The sequence below is a fragment of the Pelophylax lessonae genome, assembly GCF_965119305.1.
Source record: "Pelophylax lessonae genome assembly, chromosome: 1".
NCBI classification, from domain to species: domain Eukaryota; kingdom Metazoa; phylum Chordata; class Amphibia; order Anura; family Ranidae; genus Pelophylax; species Pelophylax lessonae.
The window spans coordinates 235845511-235866415 of NC_138768.1; the positions used below are offsets into that span (position 1 = coordinate 235845511).

The 20905-nt window shown below is 40.4% G+C and overlaps 1 protein-coding gene across 1 annotated transcript in view; it reads left to right on the plus strand.

Moving 5' to 3' along the window:
• Nucleotides 1–20905, plus strand: part of DNAH10 (dynein axonemal heavy chain 10) — a gene marked incomplete at its 5' end in the record, with an annotated part of 236277 nt that overhangs the window by 35157 nt on the left and 180215 nt on the right. Inside the window, 4 exons of the mRNA XM_082256636.1 lie at nucleotides 2624–2818; nucleotides 2930–3100; nucleotides 9334–9510; nucleotides 11712–11885. Of these exons, the coding sequence (XP_082112762.1) occupies nucleotides 2624–2818; nucleotides 2930–3100; nucleotides 9334–9510; nucleotides 11712–11885 (717 nt within the window). The remainder of the gene's footprint in view (nucleotides 1–2623; nucleotides 2819–2929; nucleotides 3101–9333; nucleotides 9511–11711; nucleotides 11886–20905) is intronic.

Genomic DNA, 20905 nt, shown 5'->3' on the forward strand with positions numbered 1-20905 from the left:
CAGGGCGGCAGCATTAAAAAAATGTAATGAGTTACTATTACAGCTTTAAAGCTTATCTTAACCCAAAAGAACAAATATAGGAGGAATGGAGAGGTTCCCATAGCAGATACTACGGGAGACAGAAATGGTTGTTCGGCTCTTGTGAGTAAAGAGGATTGAGAGAGTATAACTCAGTAAAAGGTTAATGTAGGGGAGGTACATATGTGTGGAGCATATCTCAGCTGATCATTTTCCTTGACGAAAGGGTAGATTAGTTTACTTTTTTATTTTTTATTTTATTTTCCCTTTGTGAACCAGCCGTAAGTCTGTTATTTCTCAACTTTCCTTGATAAACCAAGTTGTCCAGCATAAGTGGCAGTTAGAGGGTTGAGACAAACCCTGTCAAACTCTGACAAGGGTGCTGACAATGGTCAGCTGTTGTTTATTTATATAAAACCTTTATGCAAAAAGAAAAAAAAATGTAACTGCTGTACCTAAAGTTTCTAGGCCATCTAACACTACCTTCTTCCAGGATTGACAATGATTTCTATCAAAAGGTGTGAGTGGAGACACCCTTAAACAGGAAGTGTATTACTGGCCATGTCACCAGGTGAAAATAAATGAAAAAAGGCCAAAAAAAGAAAATAACTGCAGCTCCACTATTAAGGATTAGTGAGCTGCAAAATACAGTAAAACCTTGGATTGCGAGCATAAATTTGTTCCGGAAACATGCTTGTATTCCAAAGCACTCATATTAAAGCAAATTTTCCTATAATAAATAATGGAAACTCAGATGATTCGTTCCACAACTAATTATTCATAAGTCCTTCAGTTTATAGTTCATATAAGAATATTATAGCAATGTGATAGTTTGTGTAACCATAAAATGTTCATCCACAAGAGGATTAGAAGCAATATCCAGCAGGAGCTACAGAAAGAGAAGAGGGGCGCCACTAAGTGTAGCAATATGTTTACATTTAATGAAGGTTTAACATTTAACAACTCAAATGGTTGATGATTAAACAGGGCACACCTAAGAATGCAAGAATCCAGGGTAAAGCTGCCCACATAGACCATTCTCTGCACCGCCATCAGTCTGCAGTCCTGACTGGGAAGACTACCCTGCAGTAAAGCGATCTGAAAGTTAGACTTTAAGTGCTCGTAGAGTGCAGTATTGAAGGGATGACGTCGATGGCGGTGTGGAGGACGGTCTATGTGGACAGCTTTACCCTGCATGCCTGCATACTTAGATGTGCCTGTTTTAATCATCAACCCTGTTAGTTGCTAAATGTTAAACCTTCATATTGCTACACTTTAGAGGCACCTCTCTTCTCTTTTATACTCCATTGTGACGTGACACAACTTGTATATCAAGACATCGCATGTTTATCAAGTCAAAATTTATAAAAAAATATTTAGCTTGTCTTAAAAAGGTTTCAAACCAAGGTACTCTCAATCCAAGGTTTTACTGTATTACATTTTTGTTTTTGGCTTTAGATACGCTTTAAGGGCATACTGCACCTTTCAGGTAAATGAAGGGCTGTCAAACTGGTCAGTGAAATCAATTGTATAAACAGTAAAACAATAAAAAGAAAAGCATAGATATAATCTTAGATGTACCCCTTCCCCAATTCAAGATGTATTGGTCAATTTTGACAACAATAGTTTTTAAAGACAAACAGGGTTTGTGTATTGGAGCAGAACAACCCACGTCTAATATGGGTAAGCATTTTGGTGTGTTTATCTAGTGCCTTGTTGTGCTGCATAATCTTTTTCTACATGGAACATGAAAAGGACTATTGTGTTTTGTTACCTCTGAGAGCTGTTTCCACTTTGGTACTGAGCTGCTTAAATGGGAAAACTATATATTTTAGAAAAGTATAATCTTCTAAAGTGTTTAATGCTTGCACATATAAGTTTCTACAATGCAGCAAGCGGTATCTGGCATTGTGCATACTTTGGAAGAATAAGCACTCATAACGGTGCAAAAGAAACCATAAATTATAACGTTATATTTACAGGACTGAGGATTTTTTATGCCCTACATCCATCAAATAGGTGAAATCAGATTCTAAGAATAAAAAGGATTTATGTGAAATCAGCAACAATATCATGTCTTTGGGAGCACATGTGGGCACCCCTATCTTAGAGATTAAAGTAAAAGCAATTTGATTGATTTATTTACCTGGACAATTTTTAGGGTGGCTTAATTCATATGTATAGTCCAGCTGCCTGAAACATAAGAACCAGGCAGCTCTATGAACTACAGCATTATGCTGAGCAAGAGATGCTTAATTATGCATGTAAAGAAATTACGATTATTGGCAGCTTTTCTCGTGGGAGAACAATGAAAATCGAGGCATATTTTTAACTTGCATGATTGATGGTCCCTACACCAGCAGAAAGGGGGGATCATACACATTAGATTGAAAACAAATAAAATAATATAAAAGTGGCTATAAAATTCTGGAATTGTAATTTTTCTCTAGCAGACTATGTTGTTAGGCTGTTGAAGACTAGCCTCAGAAGAAAACATCAGTTTTCTCTCCAACAAATACTATGGTGTTGAGTTAAATGGGGTTACATGATATGTTAATGATAAAATATGGTTAGATTTTTTTTTTTTTTTTTATCACACGCACAGGTTTTAGAAGAGTTCTACAACATTTTTGGTGCAGAGTTAAAAGCAGTCACTGGAGATCCCAAGCGTATAGATGACGTCTTGAACAGAGTTGATGGTCTTATCAAACCAATGGAAAACATAACATTTGATCCTTTCAGTATCACACATGCCCACCAGTGGAAGCTTGTTATTGATGACTTTAAAAATGAAGTCCAGGTATGTAAAATCTCTTATGTAGAGAACTTTAATTTAATTGGCTTAAAATAGGACTTCGTGAAATTACTGCTTTGTCAAGACCTGATGCTGACATGCCACCTTTATGTACAGGCTATTGAAGGTGAAGCCATCAGCTTCATTGATGAATCATTCAAAACACTTCGTTCAGCTGAAGCCGCTTTTGACATGTTACTAAAATTTAAACACATCCGATCACGAGAAGCCATCAACAAGCAGATGATGATGAAGTTTAACGCGATCCTGGAGCAGTATTGTAAAGAGGTATGATACAATCCATGCCATAACAAATGATTGCTTTAATCGTAAAGGTTTCCATATGTGCTACATGCTGTTTTGAAATTAGCTAATTATATACAGTTGTCACATATACCTGTTAATAAGCTGCTAATTTTTGCACTTGTGCAATGGTATACTGACAACCCTACAAATACATCTTGCGTAGGTATGACTTCTTAAGAGAAGCAGTTGTGACTTCCTTAGGAAATGTTTGAGTGACAATCCTAACAGTCACGTCAGTGTAAAATGAAGAAGCGACTTTTGTTATGCGAAATTAGCAACATTTCTATGGGTATATTGCTCTACCCCATAACTTGTCATAAGTGATAACTTTTTAATAAAAATGTATTTAATAAAAAATAAAATCCAATCCGTATGCTTGTCAGTTGTACAATTTGATGACTATTTGATTGCCCTCAATTAGTTTGTGTGCAGGTGAAACTATGATACAGGTGCGCTGCTCTAAACAAATGAATATGTGTGAGTTGCAGCTCCCACTAGGTGCAAGCACTCATAAACCTTGCCAAAACTGATGAATAAAAATGGTGCGCTACTCAAATGTTATACATGATTAGTAATATATAAATATAAATTAAGTGAATAAAGTGACTATGAATGTAACATATGACAGCTGTGATAAAACCCAAACCAATAATATGATAGGTGACGTGATCAAAATATGTAAAATAAATATATAGGGATAAAAATATGTAGAAATAGGGTGAGATAAAGTCTATAGTCCAAAATTGTGCAATAGGTGAGTTTCTTTCAACCAATGATAGTGCAAAGTTATGCAAACTTAATATATTAATACAGCCGAAATGTGCCATATCCTTTTCACCAGAGGTTCCTCAACCAACCCTGTGTGCAGTGGCCGCTCACCCGCAGCACACATTAAGTGTGCAGTCAGTATGGTCAATCTGAGGGTCTTCCTAAAATTCCTTTGTCCTCCTATGGGCATCTTTTAAGGTGCATCAGTGCATTATGGCTCCATAATACATAGAGGAAAAAGAGTGCCTCATAGTGTAGAAAGTAAGTAAGTTTATTGAATATGCATCTGTTTCAGACTATGGCACTCACATTTAGTAGATGCAGAACAGGCAATTGCTGATTTTCTTGCTTCGTGTGCCGACTCCCGGGCTACACGGCTGACTTGTATTGCGAGCGAAGGGTTATCAGCTGGGGCTGACGTCACTGGCTCCTCCTACGCATTGCGTCACTGGTCATGTGAATTCATCCAGGATGAAGTCACGTGACCAGTGACGCAATGCATTGGAGGAGCAAGTGCACCTTAAAGGAGCCCATAGGAGGACAAAAGAATTTTTGAAAGACCCTCAGATTGACCATACTGACTGCACACTTAATGTGTGCTGCAGGTGAGCGGCCACAGCACACATGGGTTGGTTGCGGAACCTCTGGTGAAAAGGATTTGGCACATTTCCACTGTCTTGATATATTAAGTTTGCCTAACTTTGCACTGTCATCAGTTGAAGGAAATTCACCTAGTGCACAATTTAGGACTATAGACTTTATCTCACCCTATTTCTCCATATTTTTATCCCTATATATTTATTTTTTATATTTTGATCACGTTACCTATCATATTATTGGTTTGGGTTTCAATTTATCACAGCTGTCATATGTCACATTTATAGTAACTTCATTCACTTCATTTATATTTATATATTACTTATGTATAACATTTGAGAAGCGCACCACTTTTATGATAGTTTGTGTACAGATCTAAAGCCTTATTCACCCATTCCCCACGCTGGAAATGTTGGGAAATCTCACCATGTGGGGGCACAGACAAAAACTTATTTTTAGAAGAGCAGGAAAGGGTTAGAACTTTCCACAATGTTTTTTATTGCTTTAGTATAGGGCATATAACATAAAAAATGCTTGCTGTACCACAACAACATAGAAAATTGTATTCACTTTTTTCATTTAGAAAAAGGTAAAATTATCTGAACACACCTAAACCCCCCGAATATTATTCTTCTAAGTGGTTAGACAAAAACCATTATACCCAGTGGTCCCAAACATAATGTTTAAAAAGGCACGAACTTTAACTAACTAAAGTTTTTGGCAGCACCAAGGCACCACATTGAATATAATCCAAAAAAATTTCACATTATGTAACTTGCTGCAGGCATTGCAGCATAATAATCACAACTTTAAAGTGTTGGTAAGTACATTTAAACTGCTACTTAATAAATATATAAATCTTTTGTTGTATGAGACAAGCAAAGCATAATAATGAGACAGACTGTCAGAGTTTATATTCGGCAGATACAGATGTACTGCCTGTGGTCATATTATGTAAAGTCACAAAGGCATCCAATCATGAAAGTAAAGAAGAAATGTTCTATCACTGCTCAGAAAGTGACCACACATCAAGTATAGATAATACCCGATATATGTCAACAACATTTATTTTTTTTATCAAATCCAGTGAAAACAATAGGTACAAATTCAGTTAGTTTGGTAAAAAGTAATATACCAATTTGTCTGAAATTTCGAAAGCAAGAAAGAACTCACACATATATCTATCTATATAAATAAATAAATAAATAAATAAATATATATACATGCACAAACAGGTCAGGACTGCACACACCCAGTATGTACCTCGATTCTACAGGAGCAGGCAGTGGAGATCACCCAGGCTCCAGTATATAGAAAAACAAAATAGATCCAATCTGCAGCACCTTGCATATTTAATAGGAGAGTAAAAAACTCATAAAGGAGGCATCAAAAAAAAATCTCTTTTATGAGTTTTTTTACTCTCTTAATAAATATACAAGGTGCTGCAGATTGGATCTATTTTGTCTGTGTGTGTGTGTGTATGTATATGTATATATATATATATATATATATACAGTAAAACCTTGGTTTGAGAGTAACTTGGTTTAAGAGCGCTTTGCAAGACAAGCAAAATTTTCAAATAAATTTTGACTTGGTTTACAAGCGATGTCTTGATATACAAGTAGCCTCAAGTCACAGCTGAGTATAAAAGAGAAGAGAGGCGCCTCTAAGTGTAGCAATATGGTTACATTTAATGAAGGTACAACATTTAGCAACTCACATGGTTGATGATTGGAACAGGCACATCTAAGTATGCAGGCATCCAGGCTAAAGCTGTCCACATAGACCATCCTCTGCACCGCCATCTACGTCATCCCTTCCATGCTGCCCCTCACTTTTAGATCCCTTTACTGCAGTGGTCTTCCCGGTCAGGATTACAGACTGGCAGCCGGCGGTGCAGAAGATAGTCCATGTGGACAGCTTTACCCCGGATGCCTGCATACTTAGATGTGCCTATTTTATTCATCAACCATGTGAGTTGCTAAATGTTGTACCTTCATTAAATGGAACCATATTGCTACACTTAGAGGCGCCTTTCTTCTCTTTGATACTCTGTAGCTCCTACTGGATTTTGCTTCTTATCCCCTTGTGGAAGTGGCTATTTGTGGATGGACATTTTATGGTTATATAACCTATCGCAATGCTATAATCTTTTTATATGGACTATAAACTGAAGGACTTATGAATAAATGGTTGTGGAACGAATCATCTGAGTTTCCATTATTTCTTATGGGGAAATTTGCTTTGATATAAGAGTGCTTTGGATTACAAGCATGCTTCCGGAACGAATTATGCTCGCAATCCAAGGTTTTACTGTATATATATATATATATATATAATGTGTGTGTGTGTGTGTATGTGTGTATGTATATATATATATATATATATATATATATATATATATATATATATATATATATGTGTGTGTGTGTGTGTATATATCCATTTAGACTGTCACAGTTCTTATTCTTATGTGTGCAGGAAATGGATATATATATGTTTTTGTAAATATCCGTTTAAACTGTCACAGTTCTTATATGTGCAGGAAACTAAAATCAGATGTCACAGACAATGTATGATGATGACTAAGCGCTAGCATCTACCTCTTTGTCCCCTACTTCATCTGTCAACCACTTGTCATATGAAGCTTCAATAAAATGATTTTTGGAAGTGCAACCGTCCAGAATTTTTTCCTCATGATATACAGCATGCAAGCTGTGCTGGCACCTGACTAGTGTGTGTGGGCATTAACTAGAGACTCACTCACCTGGAGCGGCTTTTTTTGTTTCATCGATCACAGACAATGTAGTGTCCAATAAGTTAGTTCAATATTCTGAACTGTAATTTAGCCTTATTGGAACTGACCTTTTGTTCACTACATTGTCTGTGACATCTGTTTTCAGCTTCCATCACATATAAGAACTACTGCAGTTCAGTGAGGATACATATGCAAATTTTAGACTTGCTTGTCAAATCTCAGACAAATTGGTATACACTTTGTTGCCAACCTATCTGGATTTGTACCTAGTGTTTTCACTGGATTTGATAAAAACGTAACAATGTTGTCATAATCCAGATACATCTATTTTTGATGTGTGGTTGCTTTCTCAGTTGGGGACAAATATATACATTTTGAACATTCATGACTTGATGCCTTTGATACTTTTTGCATAATGTGACAGCATGCAGTACATCTATAGCAGGGGTATTGAATTAAATCCACATAGATTCAGTCAGTAAAATTGTATTCCTGCAGAGGTCCAAATGGTATGTTTGATTCCTAATGGCACCTCCGTGCATCGGCAGACACAGCATGTTTTCACGAGCGCCAAACTGCATGGTGCCGCAGCACCATGCGGTTTGTGTGGCGCAATTTAAAATGGGGCCAGGGACTTTTATTTCTGCGTTTCTGCATGTTAGGCAGCCCATTGAAATGAATGATCTGCTTATACACACAACACAGGTTGCAATAATGTAAATGTAACCTCAGATCCTTCATCCTTCACATCACAATCCCATTACTACATCAGTATTCTCCATCCCCCTGCACATCCCCCTGCACATCACCCTTACTTCACATGACCCTCCCCCCTTCACATTCCTGTTCTCAGCCCCCCCTCCCCCTTCACATTCATTTCCTGGCTCCCCTTTATATCACCCACCCATTCCTTTACATTTTAGTCCTCAGCCCCCTTTCATACAGTATCACCCCCTTTACATTTCTGTCCTTAGCCCCCTTCATATCACCCCCACTCCTTTACATTCCTGTCCTCAGCCCCCCCCACCTTTATATCACCCACCTCCTCCGTCAGACTCCTGTCCTGAGCCCCCTCTTTATATCACCTCTGTCTTCCTCCCAATCCTTCACAGCTGTGGCATAGACCTCTCCCCTGTTCTGCCTTACAAAGGGCTGAGGGCAGAAGACACAGTAGGTCTAGAGCTGACATCAGGAGGCAGGACAGTTCTGAATAGAGTACCGGAACTGCACATCTTCTCCTGTTAATCAGCTTGTGATTGGTTGTTAGGACCATCCTGTGCTTAACTCGAAAAGTTAACCTGGCAGCTCCTGCCCTCCTCCAGAACTCTCTTGCCTCCAGATGGCAGCTTGTGGAGATGTCATCAGTGGCAACGGCTGAGGGGGAGAACAGGCTCCTAAAAGGCAGGACCGTGGCGGTCCGGCTGGACAGTGGCTCTATCCATCATTTAGTGATGCCTGACCTACAGTATATCTGCAGAATGAACCCTCCAACAATGTGTTTCATTATTATACTTTATTTTGTTTGTCTAACGTAACAAAAGATTTATATGTTTATTTAGTAGCAGTTTTCATGTAATTACCAACATTTTCAAGTTGTGATGACTATACAGCGTTGCTAAAAGCATTTCTGCCAAAAGCTTCACTTAAAATTAATGCCTTTTGAACAGTTTTAATTACTGTGATTGGCTATCATGTTATAGAGTCACTACATTGGATATAAAATGAAAAAAATGGTCTAATGGTTTTCGTCTGACCACTTAGGGTGTTTTATGTTTGTAGCCTTCTTTTTAAGTGTTTTTATGCAACAACAAACAGGAGCATTGCAGCATGCTAAAATAAATGTATATGTTTGTATTATTTTGACCAGGGGTGATATCACTATTGATACTCTTTATGCCAAGAGTATTCAAATTCAAATAAAGTATTTGACTTTTTTTTATTTTGGTTTTTACACTTTTTAATTCATTTATTTCTGCTGATTGTTATTTCAGGATTTTTTGTTTGCACCATGTGATTAAGGGTGAATGAGCACAAAATGTAACAGTATAGTTTATTTCACAGAGTTAAATTGTCTCTTTATTTTGCTTTGCAGGTGGATATAGTGAACAACCTATTTATGAAAAACCAGGATAATCCTCCTCTGTACAAAAATCATCCTCCAGTGGCTGGGTCTATATACTGGGAGAGATCACTTTTCTACCGAATCAAGCATACAATCATTAGATTCCTGGAAATGGAAGAGATGTTATCTTCAGAGCGTGGAAAGATGGTAAGATTTTGATGTTCACATACACTAATGAAAAGGGTTCTTTTAAATGGTAAGTTCTTATGTACGGTGCCCTAAAGTGGACCTATCATTCAGAATTTCAAAATCTCCCATGAAAATTGGCCGATTGTTGAAATGCAATTTTCTTTGTCATCCATTGAGGCACACAAGAATGTAATAAATTATAAGCATTTATTTTATTCAGCCACTTTCAGAAGTACACTAGCAAGCAAAAAAACATTCAGCCTGACCTTGTGTAACCCTGCTTTCAACCATCATGCTTCATATTTTTGCTAGTATGCTAGGAGGTTGAATGCATATTGCTTTGCATGGCTAAGAAAAGGTCTATCATATTACCTTTTTAAACCCTAGCTTAGGCTACTCTGGTGTATTTTTCTGTGATTTCAATGAAGACTTCAAAAAGTCACCTGAAGCTAGTCACTACACAGCAACTACCTGGATGGGTGTATCTTCAACAACAGGCTTGGAAGCCATACCTTGACTCTGCTGGACTGAAGACTGCTTTCTGCAGGTTTAGCCTGAAATGTGCTTTTCAGGTACTGATCTCTGCATTGTGGCCCTTTCCAGACCTGTATGTACTGTGTTAGCAGCAGTGGCCCTTTCCAGACATTTATATGTTATGTTAGTTAGCCACAAAGGTTCAGAGGACAGTCCCTGGGTGACCTCAGCCCATACTTCTATGATATTGACAGGGGTGATTTCTTTATATCCTTAGATGGACCTGATGTCTGCAACATAGATCCCTATATTACTGTAGGGTTGTCCTCAATAGAGTCTAATACAGCTCTGAATTGTGAAGCTGAGACTTTCCATATGTCCTTAATAGCTTTTATATCCACTATGCATTTGCTTGGAGGGGGTTGTAAGCACATCCGGAACTTTCCACAACAGAATGCAATTCCAGCTATACTGTGCAACCTCCTCTAAGTGTGCCTGATGCCCATTATTAACATTTCTGATTCAGATCCAGACTTCTTGCAAAGCCTGTATTTCAACAAGTTCCATATGAATCAACTTTACACGGAATCCCTGATACTCTAATTGATATAGTCTGTTCTAATTTGCAGTTGGAGGATCAACCTGCTGTTCTAGGCTTGGGATCTTTTAGACCTGTTGCTCCAAAGGCCTTCCCATTGGTCTTTTTTTTTAGGCATACCTTGTCTGTGCAACCTTTCTTTCCCTGCAGTCAGGGGTTAGTTATCCTAGGCTTTGGCCTTCACCCCAGTAAACATCCTTTTTGCTGACCGCCTTAGCTCTTGGTCTAAAATGTTTCTCCTTTTTCAGGTGGCCCATTGTTTCACATGTTTTCTGTATTGTGCATGATTGATTATCTACCACATTGTCTGGTAGCAATGTCATTTTTTCAGGTAGCAAATTTCCCATAGCTGTTTTTGGCTAGAACGCCAGGTTGATCCTCGGTGTATTTTCTCCGTTGTGGCAATTTCAATATTTGCTTTTGTCCATTTTTATCTAGCCTTTGTTCAGGCGTTGATCAGGCTGCTTCAGATACTCCTTGTAGTAATATTTCCACATCCATTGCCCGTCAATATGATACTTATATGATGTGCAATCTTTGTTACCCACTACACTATGCTAATATCCTGGGCCTTGGTCATGCTCTGCCACAGGGTGACATGATATATCACCATATATTCTGTTGCACCTCTAGAGAAGACAAGCAGCATTTCTTGTTGTAACCCTGCTTTCTCTAGTCTCCTAAGATAGTATAATCACTGCTACTCCTTTCCTACCAAACCTGATACATTAGCAGGGCATGAAAGTTCATTTGTAAATAATGTGGCCAAAAACTACCCACTATCTCAACCTCTTCTATAATCACCAGGGTATGACCCCCAATCCTCTTTCTTTTAAAGTCTGAGGTAATTTCCTTTGTTTTATTCACATTTAACTACACATCATTTTCTTTGCACCATCACCAAAAAAAAAAGATCTATTAGTGGGGAAATTTGCACTGGATGATGACATAGGAGAGAATATGAGCAACAATTAATAACAGAATCTGCAGCTAAATATCATATTTTATGCTTGAGACGGAGACAGCTCAATAGTTCATACACAGCTCTGTATTTTTCACTGATGTCGGGCTGATAAGTGGTCAAGTAGACAACATTATATCTTACTGAGTCTTCCACTTTAACATGTTTCCTGCATTTGGTTTTTAGGCAAAGGCAAAATATTTGGAAGTTGCCAGAAAAATGAAGGAGTATGAAGACCAGAAATATGAAGCCTGGAAAGAAAGCACAGATCAGATTCTGCCATCATTGCTGAAAAGAAATTTGCTCGTTAACACTAATACACAGAATGTTATTAACCAGGCAAGCTTTTCTACTGATCTGGTAAATAGAGAATACTTGACATGAAAGTCATTTTTCTTGCACAACTACCTCATCTCATCATCTCATCTGATTTAACATTCTGCTAAAGGATAGTTAGGCTCCGCTCACATACTGGTATCCCAGATCGCGGGCAGAACGCCCATGCGATTCCCGTGACTTGCAATGGCACAACAAATGCAGGGCGATTTTGCCACAATTGTCACCCGACGAATAGCGATAAAATTACACAAACAGAATTGCAGCACGCCTGTCGCCCAAAAGAAGTTCTTGTATTCTTTTTGAGTGACAGGCATCCCGCGATTCTGTTTGTGCGATTTTACCGTGATTCGTCAGGCGACAATCGCTGCAAAATCATACCGCGTTTGGGGTGCCGTTGCAAGTCACGGGAATCGCATGCGCATCCTGCGATTTGCAATTAATCGGGATTGCAAGCAGAATTGCAAATATGTGAAGGGAGCCTAATTAATTTATTTTGCTTTCATTACTGCCATTAATTTACACCTGTGCACAAATATGTGAATGCAATGTTACTATCACTTTTATAATGAATTATGCAGTACTGGAAATAATTGCTTGATTCATTGTATAACGAATAGTTGGAAGCAATCTTATGATATCAATGACAGGTATATGCAGACATGAGTACAGTACAGTAGATATCATTTGATGGCAAGGGTAGATTTAGCTTAGTGTTATAGTGTTTTAATATTTAGTGTTATAATATTTATATTTGGAAAAACAAACTTTGGAGACCTTTGTTTCACTTTTGTATATTTTCTGGCAAGCTAACTCGTATATAGTTTTTTTTTTTTTTTACCTTGGGGATTACTTTGGTTGATATATGCACCAAAATCTGCATTTTTGTTCTTAAAGTATATATATATATATATATATATATATATACACACACACACTATATTACTAAAAGTATTTGGATGCCTGCCTTTACACGCACATGAACTTTAATGGCATCCCAGTCTTAGTCTGTAGGGTTCAATATTTAATTGGCCCACCCTATGCATCTATAACAGCTTCAACTCTTCTGGGAAGGCTGTCCACGAGATTTAGGCTGGATACACACTATACAACTTTTGTTGTTAGATTTAATTTAGATTTACCTTCAACTATGTAGTGCAAGGGCCTGCCTGATTGCATACAAATTAAAAGTGTTTAGGTTTGACTTCATATTATATGATATAAAGTAAATAACCGCGCTAAGCCAAAGAAAAAGCAGCAGCTGTAGTGGGAGTCACTAAGTAGAAGATGTAAAGGGAGAGCTGCGCTAAATTGATGGAAAACCAGAGTCACCCAGTATGCTGGTGACTCTGGTTTCATATTATATGATTTTAGTAAATCTAAAGGAAAAAATCTAAAGAAAATCAGCTTTAGGAGTGCGTCTATGAGAGTGTTTGATTATTCTTCCAATAGCGCATTCATGAGTTCAGACACTGATGTGGATAAGAAGACCTGGCTTGCACTGTCCTCTCTAATTCATCCCAAAGGTGATTTATCAGGTTGAGGTCAGGACTCTGTGCAGGCCAGTCATGTTCCTCCGCCCCAAACTCGCTCATCCATGTCTTTATGGACCTTGCTTTGTGCACTGGTCCAAATTATTTGGTGGAGGGGGGATTATGGTGTGGAGTCGTTTTTCAGAGGTTACGCTTGGCCCCTTAGTTCCAGTGAAGGGAACATTTAAGGCGTCAGCATACCAAGACAGTTTGGACAATTTATTTTACAAATTAATTTCTGAAGAGAAAATCAGTCAGACAGATTAGGTGAACAATAAGATTGTTACATCATATATGGCGTAAACAAAAAAATCCAGACAAAGGGATAAAACAAGAAAATTCCAAGAAAGTCCATAAGTCCTTAGTTGCGAGAATTTGAGGTTCCCAATTGTATCGCGTGATGAGCTGAAATAAAGACACCCAGGCATAATGTTGAAGATCACGAAACATTTAAGCATGTGAACAGTGGATGTCTATATAGGTAAGTATACAATATATCATCAGAAGGATGTGAACACTGTAACTATCCTCACCCAAACCATGCCCGCACAGCCTGGTGGGCATAGAGAATAAATATACATGAAAAGAAAAACTAGGGCGAAAACATGGAAATAGAAAGAAAAGCAGGAGAAGAGCCCGGAGGAAAAGAAGGAGAAGAGGAGTCCTACAGGGTGTGCGTCAAGGAGTTATTAAATTTAAATATGTTTATTGTCAAATCTGGAAAGTTGGGTATATGCGATCCATGATTCCCAGACCCTGAGAAATTTTGTCATGTGTGTCTAAAGCAAAAGTCGTCACATTTTGAACAATTTCATGCTCCCAAATTTGTGAGAACAGTTTGGGAGTAGCCCCTTCCTGTTCCAACATGGCTACGCATCAGTGCACAAAGCAAGATCCATAAAGACAAGGATGAGTGAGTTTGGGATGGAAGAACTTGACTGGCCTGCACAGAGTGCTGACCTCAACCTGACAGAACACCTTTGGAATGAATTAGAGCAGAGACTGCGAGCCAGGGCCTTCTCGTCCAACGTCAGTGCCTGACCTCACAAATGTGCTTCTGTAAGAATGGCCAAACATTCCTATAGACACACTCCTAAACCTTTTTGACAACCTTCTCTGAAGAGTTGAACCCTCCGCACGAAGACTGAGATGCCATTAAAGTTCATGTGCGTATAAAGGCAGGTGTCCCAATACTTTTGGTAATATAGTATATGTGTGTGTGTGTGTGTATGTATGTGTGTGTGTGTGTATTAAAAAAGAAAAGCGCACACATGCAAAAGAAATGACTATCAAATATGAAGACAATCCATAAATAAAAAGGGGGATTTGGTCCCACCATATGACCATATCGTGCTCAAGCCCACCACTACGTCAAAGTACCCCATTATCAGTGGGTCCTACACTATCCATAAAAAAAGGATGAATCCAGCCTCTCTAACCCTTGGAGACAACACTCCTTGCTGGGAGAGATGTGCTAATGCACTACAAGGGACTCCTCCTATATCTACTTGATAGTGGACTCTGATAGAGTACAGGTGTGTGTGTGGGGGGGGGGGGGGGGTGCTCAACCTCAGAAGTCTGGTCAGACCGAATACATAATAAACAAGCAAAAAGTTGGGGGAGCAAACCCTGAACATGTATTTCTAAAGCTGGTGCAGCTATGAACCAAGTGACATGTATATTAAAAAAGAATAGCGCACACATGCAAAAGAAATGACTATCAAATATGAAGACAATCCATAAATAAAAATGGGGATTTATATTAAAAAAGAATAGCGCACACATGCGTGTGTGTGTGTGTGTGTGTGTGTGTATATATATATATATATATATATATATATATATATATATATATATATATATAAGATCTCCTAAAACTGAGTACACCCCTCACATTTTTGTAAATATTTTATTCTATCTTTTCATGTGACAACACTGAAGAAATGACACAATGACACTTTGCTACAATGTAAAGTAGTGAGTGTACAGCTTGTATAACAGTGTAAATTTGCTGTCCCCTAAAAAATAACTCAACACACAGCCATTAATGTCTAAACCTCTGGCAACAAAAGTGAGTACACCCCTAACTGAAAATGTCCAAATTGGGCCCAATTAGCCATTTTCCCTCCCGGTGTCATGTGCCTCGTTTAGTGCCACAAGGTCTCAGGTGTGAAAGGGGAGCAGGTGTGGTCAATTTGGTGTTATCGCTCTCACTCTCTCATACTGGTCACTGGAAGTTCAACATGACACCTCATGGCAATTGTTCAACATGGCACCTCATGTGACTTTTGTTAGTGTTACATATCTGATTAATTGCTAATAACCCTGGCTGGATCAATAGCTGAGCTGATGGAGCACTAGGACAGAGAGTGTACTATGGGCAGCATGTGCCTAGGAGATGAGACAGACACCTACATACATATCATCGCATGCTTTGTAATCAGCAGCTTATAGTGCTGGATCCTCCTGGAAGAAGATCCATGAGAGCAGCAGTGCCATGCAGGTCCCCTGTACACAACACACACAATGGACAGGATCACACACCCACCACTTCCAATAACCATGTCACTGCTAAGTTCTAACAGACCCAGATCTGTGGAAAAAGTGCAAAAAAGAGTGTCGATCATGTCTACATAAAATCCCTTATTGTGAGAAGTGCACAGCAAGTACCATCACTATGCTCAGGCCTGGTAATTGACCGCTCAGGCACACAGTATTTCAACAAGGGAGTGTTTATCCCATACCGGAGTATAGGTTTTTCGGCTTCAGTAAGGGTGCATAATGAAGGTAAGGGCACTCTGGTCTGGACTTACCTCACAAACGGTGATCGGCTGCGTGACGTGGCGTGCTGCTGGCCTGCTGCTCTGAGACTCGAGTAGGCCCGGGGCGGCGGCGGGGGTTGCGGGAGTCGGACACTGTCTGAGTCTGAGACTGTCAAGTTGTCTGGCACTGCAGTGGCTGGCTGTGGACTGGACTGGAGTGCGGAGTTGCGGAAGTTTACTTCTCTTCTCTTCTGGTTCTTCTCCTGAGTCCTGATGCGCGGCTGAGCGGCTCTCCTCTGGCAGGAAGGTGTCGGACGGAGTGACGCCGGGACGCAGTGAATGGCGCACGCACCACCCCCACGTGCCATGTCACAGGTCCCGGGATGTCCTCCAGTGTGATTGGTCCAGGCTGGAGTCTGGACCAATCACAGGCAGAACATCACAAAAGTGGGGAGTGTCGGGGTGCAGTGCTCTGCGCCCGATGACCCCCAGAAGGCCGCCAATCTGCGCCTCTGCCCACCGCACGTGCAGTGGAAAACCCCCCCCCCCCCCCCCCCCCACCCCCATACCCACCACTAGGTCCGGCGCCACTAGTGAGCTAAAATTTTAATTTTTTTTTTTAATCTTTTTTTTTTCTCCTTTTTTTGGGGGGGCTGCGCCCCTGTGCACCCTGTGGACAGGCCGCCACTGTTGCCAAGACCCTGAAACTGAGCTGCAGCCTGGTGGCCAAGACCATACAGTGGTTTAACAGGACAGGTTCCACTCAGAATAGGCCTTGCCATAGTCAAGTAAGGAAGTTGAGTGCATGTGCTCAGTGTCATATCCAGAGGTTGTCTTTGGGAAATAGATGTATGAGTGCTGCCAGCACTGCGGCAGAGGTTGACGAGGTTGAAGGGGTGGGGGTCAGCCTGTCAGTGATCAGACCATACACCGCACACTGCATCAAATTGGTCTTCATGGCTGTCGTCCCAAAAGGAAGCCTCTTCTGAAGATGATGCACAAGAAAGCCTGCAAGCAGTTTGTTGAAGACAAGCAGATAAAGGACATGGATTAGTAGAACCATGTCCTGTGGTCTGATGAGACCAAGACTAACCTATTTGGTTCAGATGGTGTCAATCGTGTTTGGCGGCAACCAGGTGAGGAGTACAAAGACAAGGGTGTCTTGCCTGCAGTCAAGAATGGTCGTGGAATTCTTATGGTCTGGGGCTGCATGAGTGCTGCTGGAACTGTTTAACTACAGTTCATTGATGGAACCATAAATGCCAACATGTACTGCAACATACTAAAGCAGAGCATGATCCCCCCATGTACTGCAACATACTAAAGCAGAGCATGATCCCCCCCCCCCTTCTGAGACTGTGCCGCAGGGCAGTATTCCAACATAATGACCCCAAACACACCTTCAAGGCCACTGCCTTGGTAAAGAAGCTGAGGGTAAAGGGGATGGACTGGCCAAGCATGTCTCCAGACCTAAACCCTATTGAGCATCTGTGGGGCATCCTCAAACGGAAGGTGGAGGAGTGCAAGGTCTCTAACATCCACCAGCTCCGTGATATCATCATGGAGGAGTGGAAAAGGACTCCAGTGGCAACCTGTGAAGCTCTGGTACTCTCCATGCCCAAGAGTATTAAGGCAGTACTGGAAAATATTGGTGGACACACAAAATGACACTTTGGGCCCAATTTGGACATTTTCACTTAGGGGTGTACTCACTTTTGTTGTCAGTGGTTTAGACGTTAATGGCTGTGTGTTGAGTTATTTTTTTAGGGGACAGCAAATTTACATTGTTAAACAAGCTGTGCACTCACTACTCTACATTGTAGCAAAGTGTAATTTCTTCAGTGTTGTCACATGAAAAGATATAATAAAATACTTACAAAAATGTGAGGGGTGCACTCACTTTTTTGAGATACTGTGTGTGTGTGTGTATATATATATATAAAATCTTTTTTCATTTTTTATAAGTGATCACATAACCTCTGTTCTCAGCTGCATAGGCAGGTTAGAGAGCTGGGGGGAGAAGATACAGCAGTACACTGAACTTCTCAGTGAATGGTTGTGCAGGGGGGTTGTCAGCACCAGTCTGATCATTAGAGAAGAGCAGGCTGAGTTCCTAGCACAGCCAGAACACTGACCACACTGTGCCTAATGTGGTCAGTTTTTAATAGGAAAGCAGAGGGACTGGCAGGAATACCAGGTATTTCACACAAAGGAAGCAATACAAAGAACAGGATACTTTTTCATACAAATACTTGGTACAGCAGCCACATATCAGGAATATGAAATGTTGGGTTTACATATTCTAACTGCCGAAGTCAATACAAAGTCAAATGAAGGTGTGAAGCTGGTCTTCTAGGCTGAACAAAAAAAAAAAATGAATAGATTTCTCTATACACCCTAAACAGCACAAGTGGACAAATCTTCTGCTGTGGCTATTGTATTCTGACAGCAAACACCACCAGCTGTCCGATTACTCGAACGTTGACTGCATCTGATTGTATGCAGATACTTTTCATCTGACAATTTTCTCCCTGGTTCCTTCGGATGTCAGGTTGAGTGATACCATCAAGGCCACCCTCTTATATCGTTTTCACCCATTCAATATAACCCAGGTTAAATTTATGACATTTTATGGCCTGCCTAATGCTCCATTAATGGATTCTCCATGCTGTATAGCAAGCATTGTCAACTAGCGTTCCTCTGGCTAGGGTGGCTAGGGGTTCGTGGAGCTTTGGCCTCCTATCTGACGATGCTTGCAAAGCTCCAGGTCCAATGCCACTCAGTAGAAACAGCAGCCTGGCTTCAAGGGTGTCATTCTAGCTATCCTGTAGGGGGAAGGGGGGGGGCATTTTTCCCACTAACTATCACCAATGTAAGGGGGATTTTCCCAAAGACCCCCTGATAGACTGGTCTTACCAAGGGTTTCCCTGAGACCTGAAATTATTTCAAGGATCCCTCTGGGATAAAAAGATTGAGAAAGGCTGCTGTGGAATAAATACCAATTGAGAAGCCTAGCTTTGAGAGGATGACTATCACGGGGAATTCTCTTTACTAGACTGGGCAAAAGAAAAGCTAGATTGTGATTCAACTGCTTGTTGACCAGCAAAGGATGAAATATAAGACTGGATTGCTCTGGCCTGCAATTCTACTGTGTAGGATGAACTGACTGGATCTGGATGGTAGACTTCCCTGTGGCAGCCTGTCAATGATGTGCTAGCAGCTGACAAAATTGATTTTTTAATACAGACTTACCTGTAAAATCCATTTCTTGAAGTACATCACGGGACACAGAGCCATAAATCATAACATATGGGTTATATAGCCACCTTTAGGTGAAGGACACTGGCAACCATTCAGAATTGATTCCCCCTTATATAACTCCTCCCACACAGGAAGTACCTCAGTTTTGTAGCAAGCAATAAAGACCCCATAGAAGAGGGGAGGGACCTCTGTGTCCTGTGATGTACTTCAAGAAATGGATTTTACAGGTAAGTCTGTATTAAAAAAAACATTTTTCTTTTCGTACATCACGGGACACAGAGCCATGAGTCATAACATATGGGATGTCCCAAAGCAATGCATCTGAGGGGAGGGGGACACCAAAAAATACCGCCAACTGTCCCCGAAAAAGGATTATACCGCTGCCTGCAGAACACTGCGGCCAAAGGCAGATTTCTCCTGGATCCCAACATCCACTCGATAGAAACAAGTGAACGTATGCACCGATGACCAGGTCGCGGCCTTGCAAATCTGAGCCATAGAGGCTTGATGGTGATGTCCCCAAGAGGCACCTACTCCTACTCCAGGTAGAATGTGCCTTTACAGGAAAAGGTGGAACCTTTCCTACTAAACCATATGCCTGGATAATAATCTGGCGAATCCAACAAGAAATCGTAGATTTAGATGCCGCCAACCCCTTTCTGGGCCCTTCTGGCAGCACAAACAAGCTTCTCGGTCTTACAAATCCAAGCTGTTTTGTGTAAGTAAAAATTAAGTGCACGCATTAGATCAAGAGAATGTAATAACTTTTCCTCCTCTGAGTGAGGATTTGGAAAAAAGGAAGGTAGTGGAATGTCCTGATTCAAATGAAAGGCGGACACCACCTTGGGCAAAAAACCTGGGTGTGGATGTAGAATCACCCTATCTTGATGAAATTTCAAGAACGGCCCTTTACAAGAAAGAGCTGCTACTGCCGGTACTCTTCTAGCTGAAGTTTTAGCAATCAAAAAGACCAGTTTTCTGGTCAAAAGAACCAGGGCAACTTGCCCTAGGGGCAAAACTGCCAATACCAAATTCAAGTCCCAAGGACACAATGGTGGCTTTACAGGCAGAAGAAAATGTAACATTCCCCAGATGAAGGTCTGAACCAACGAATGGGAAGCGATCGGTTCCTGGAAGAAAACCAATAAGGCTGAAATCTGCCCCTTGATAGTGCTCAAGGCTAACTTCATGTCTACTCCTGCTTGAAGAAAAGCTAGAATTCCCCCGATGATATATTTGCGGGGATGCCATTTCTTGGCTTCACATCAGGCAATGTAGGATTTCCAGACCCTGTAATAAATGTTTCTAGAAACTGGTTTTCTAGCATTTATCAGTGTATGAACTGCAGGGCCAGATACACCCCGCTCCTTCAAAATTAAGGCTTCAATAGCCAAGCCGTCAAATTTAGAGACTGTACAGCTGGGTGGAATATCGGACCTTGAGAGAGTAGGTCCGGACGCAGTGGAAGAGCCCAAGGCTTCGTCACTGC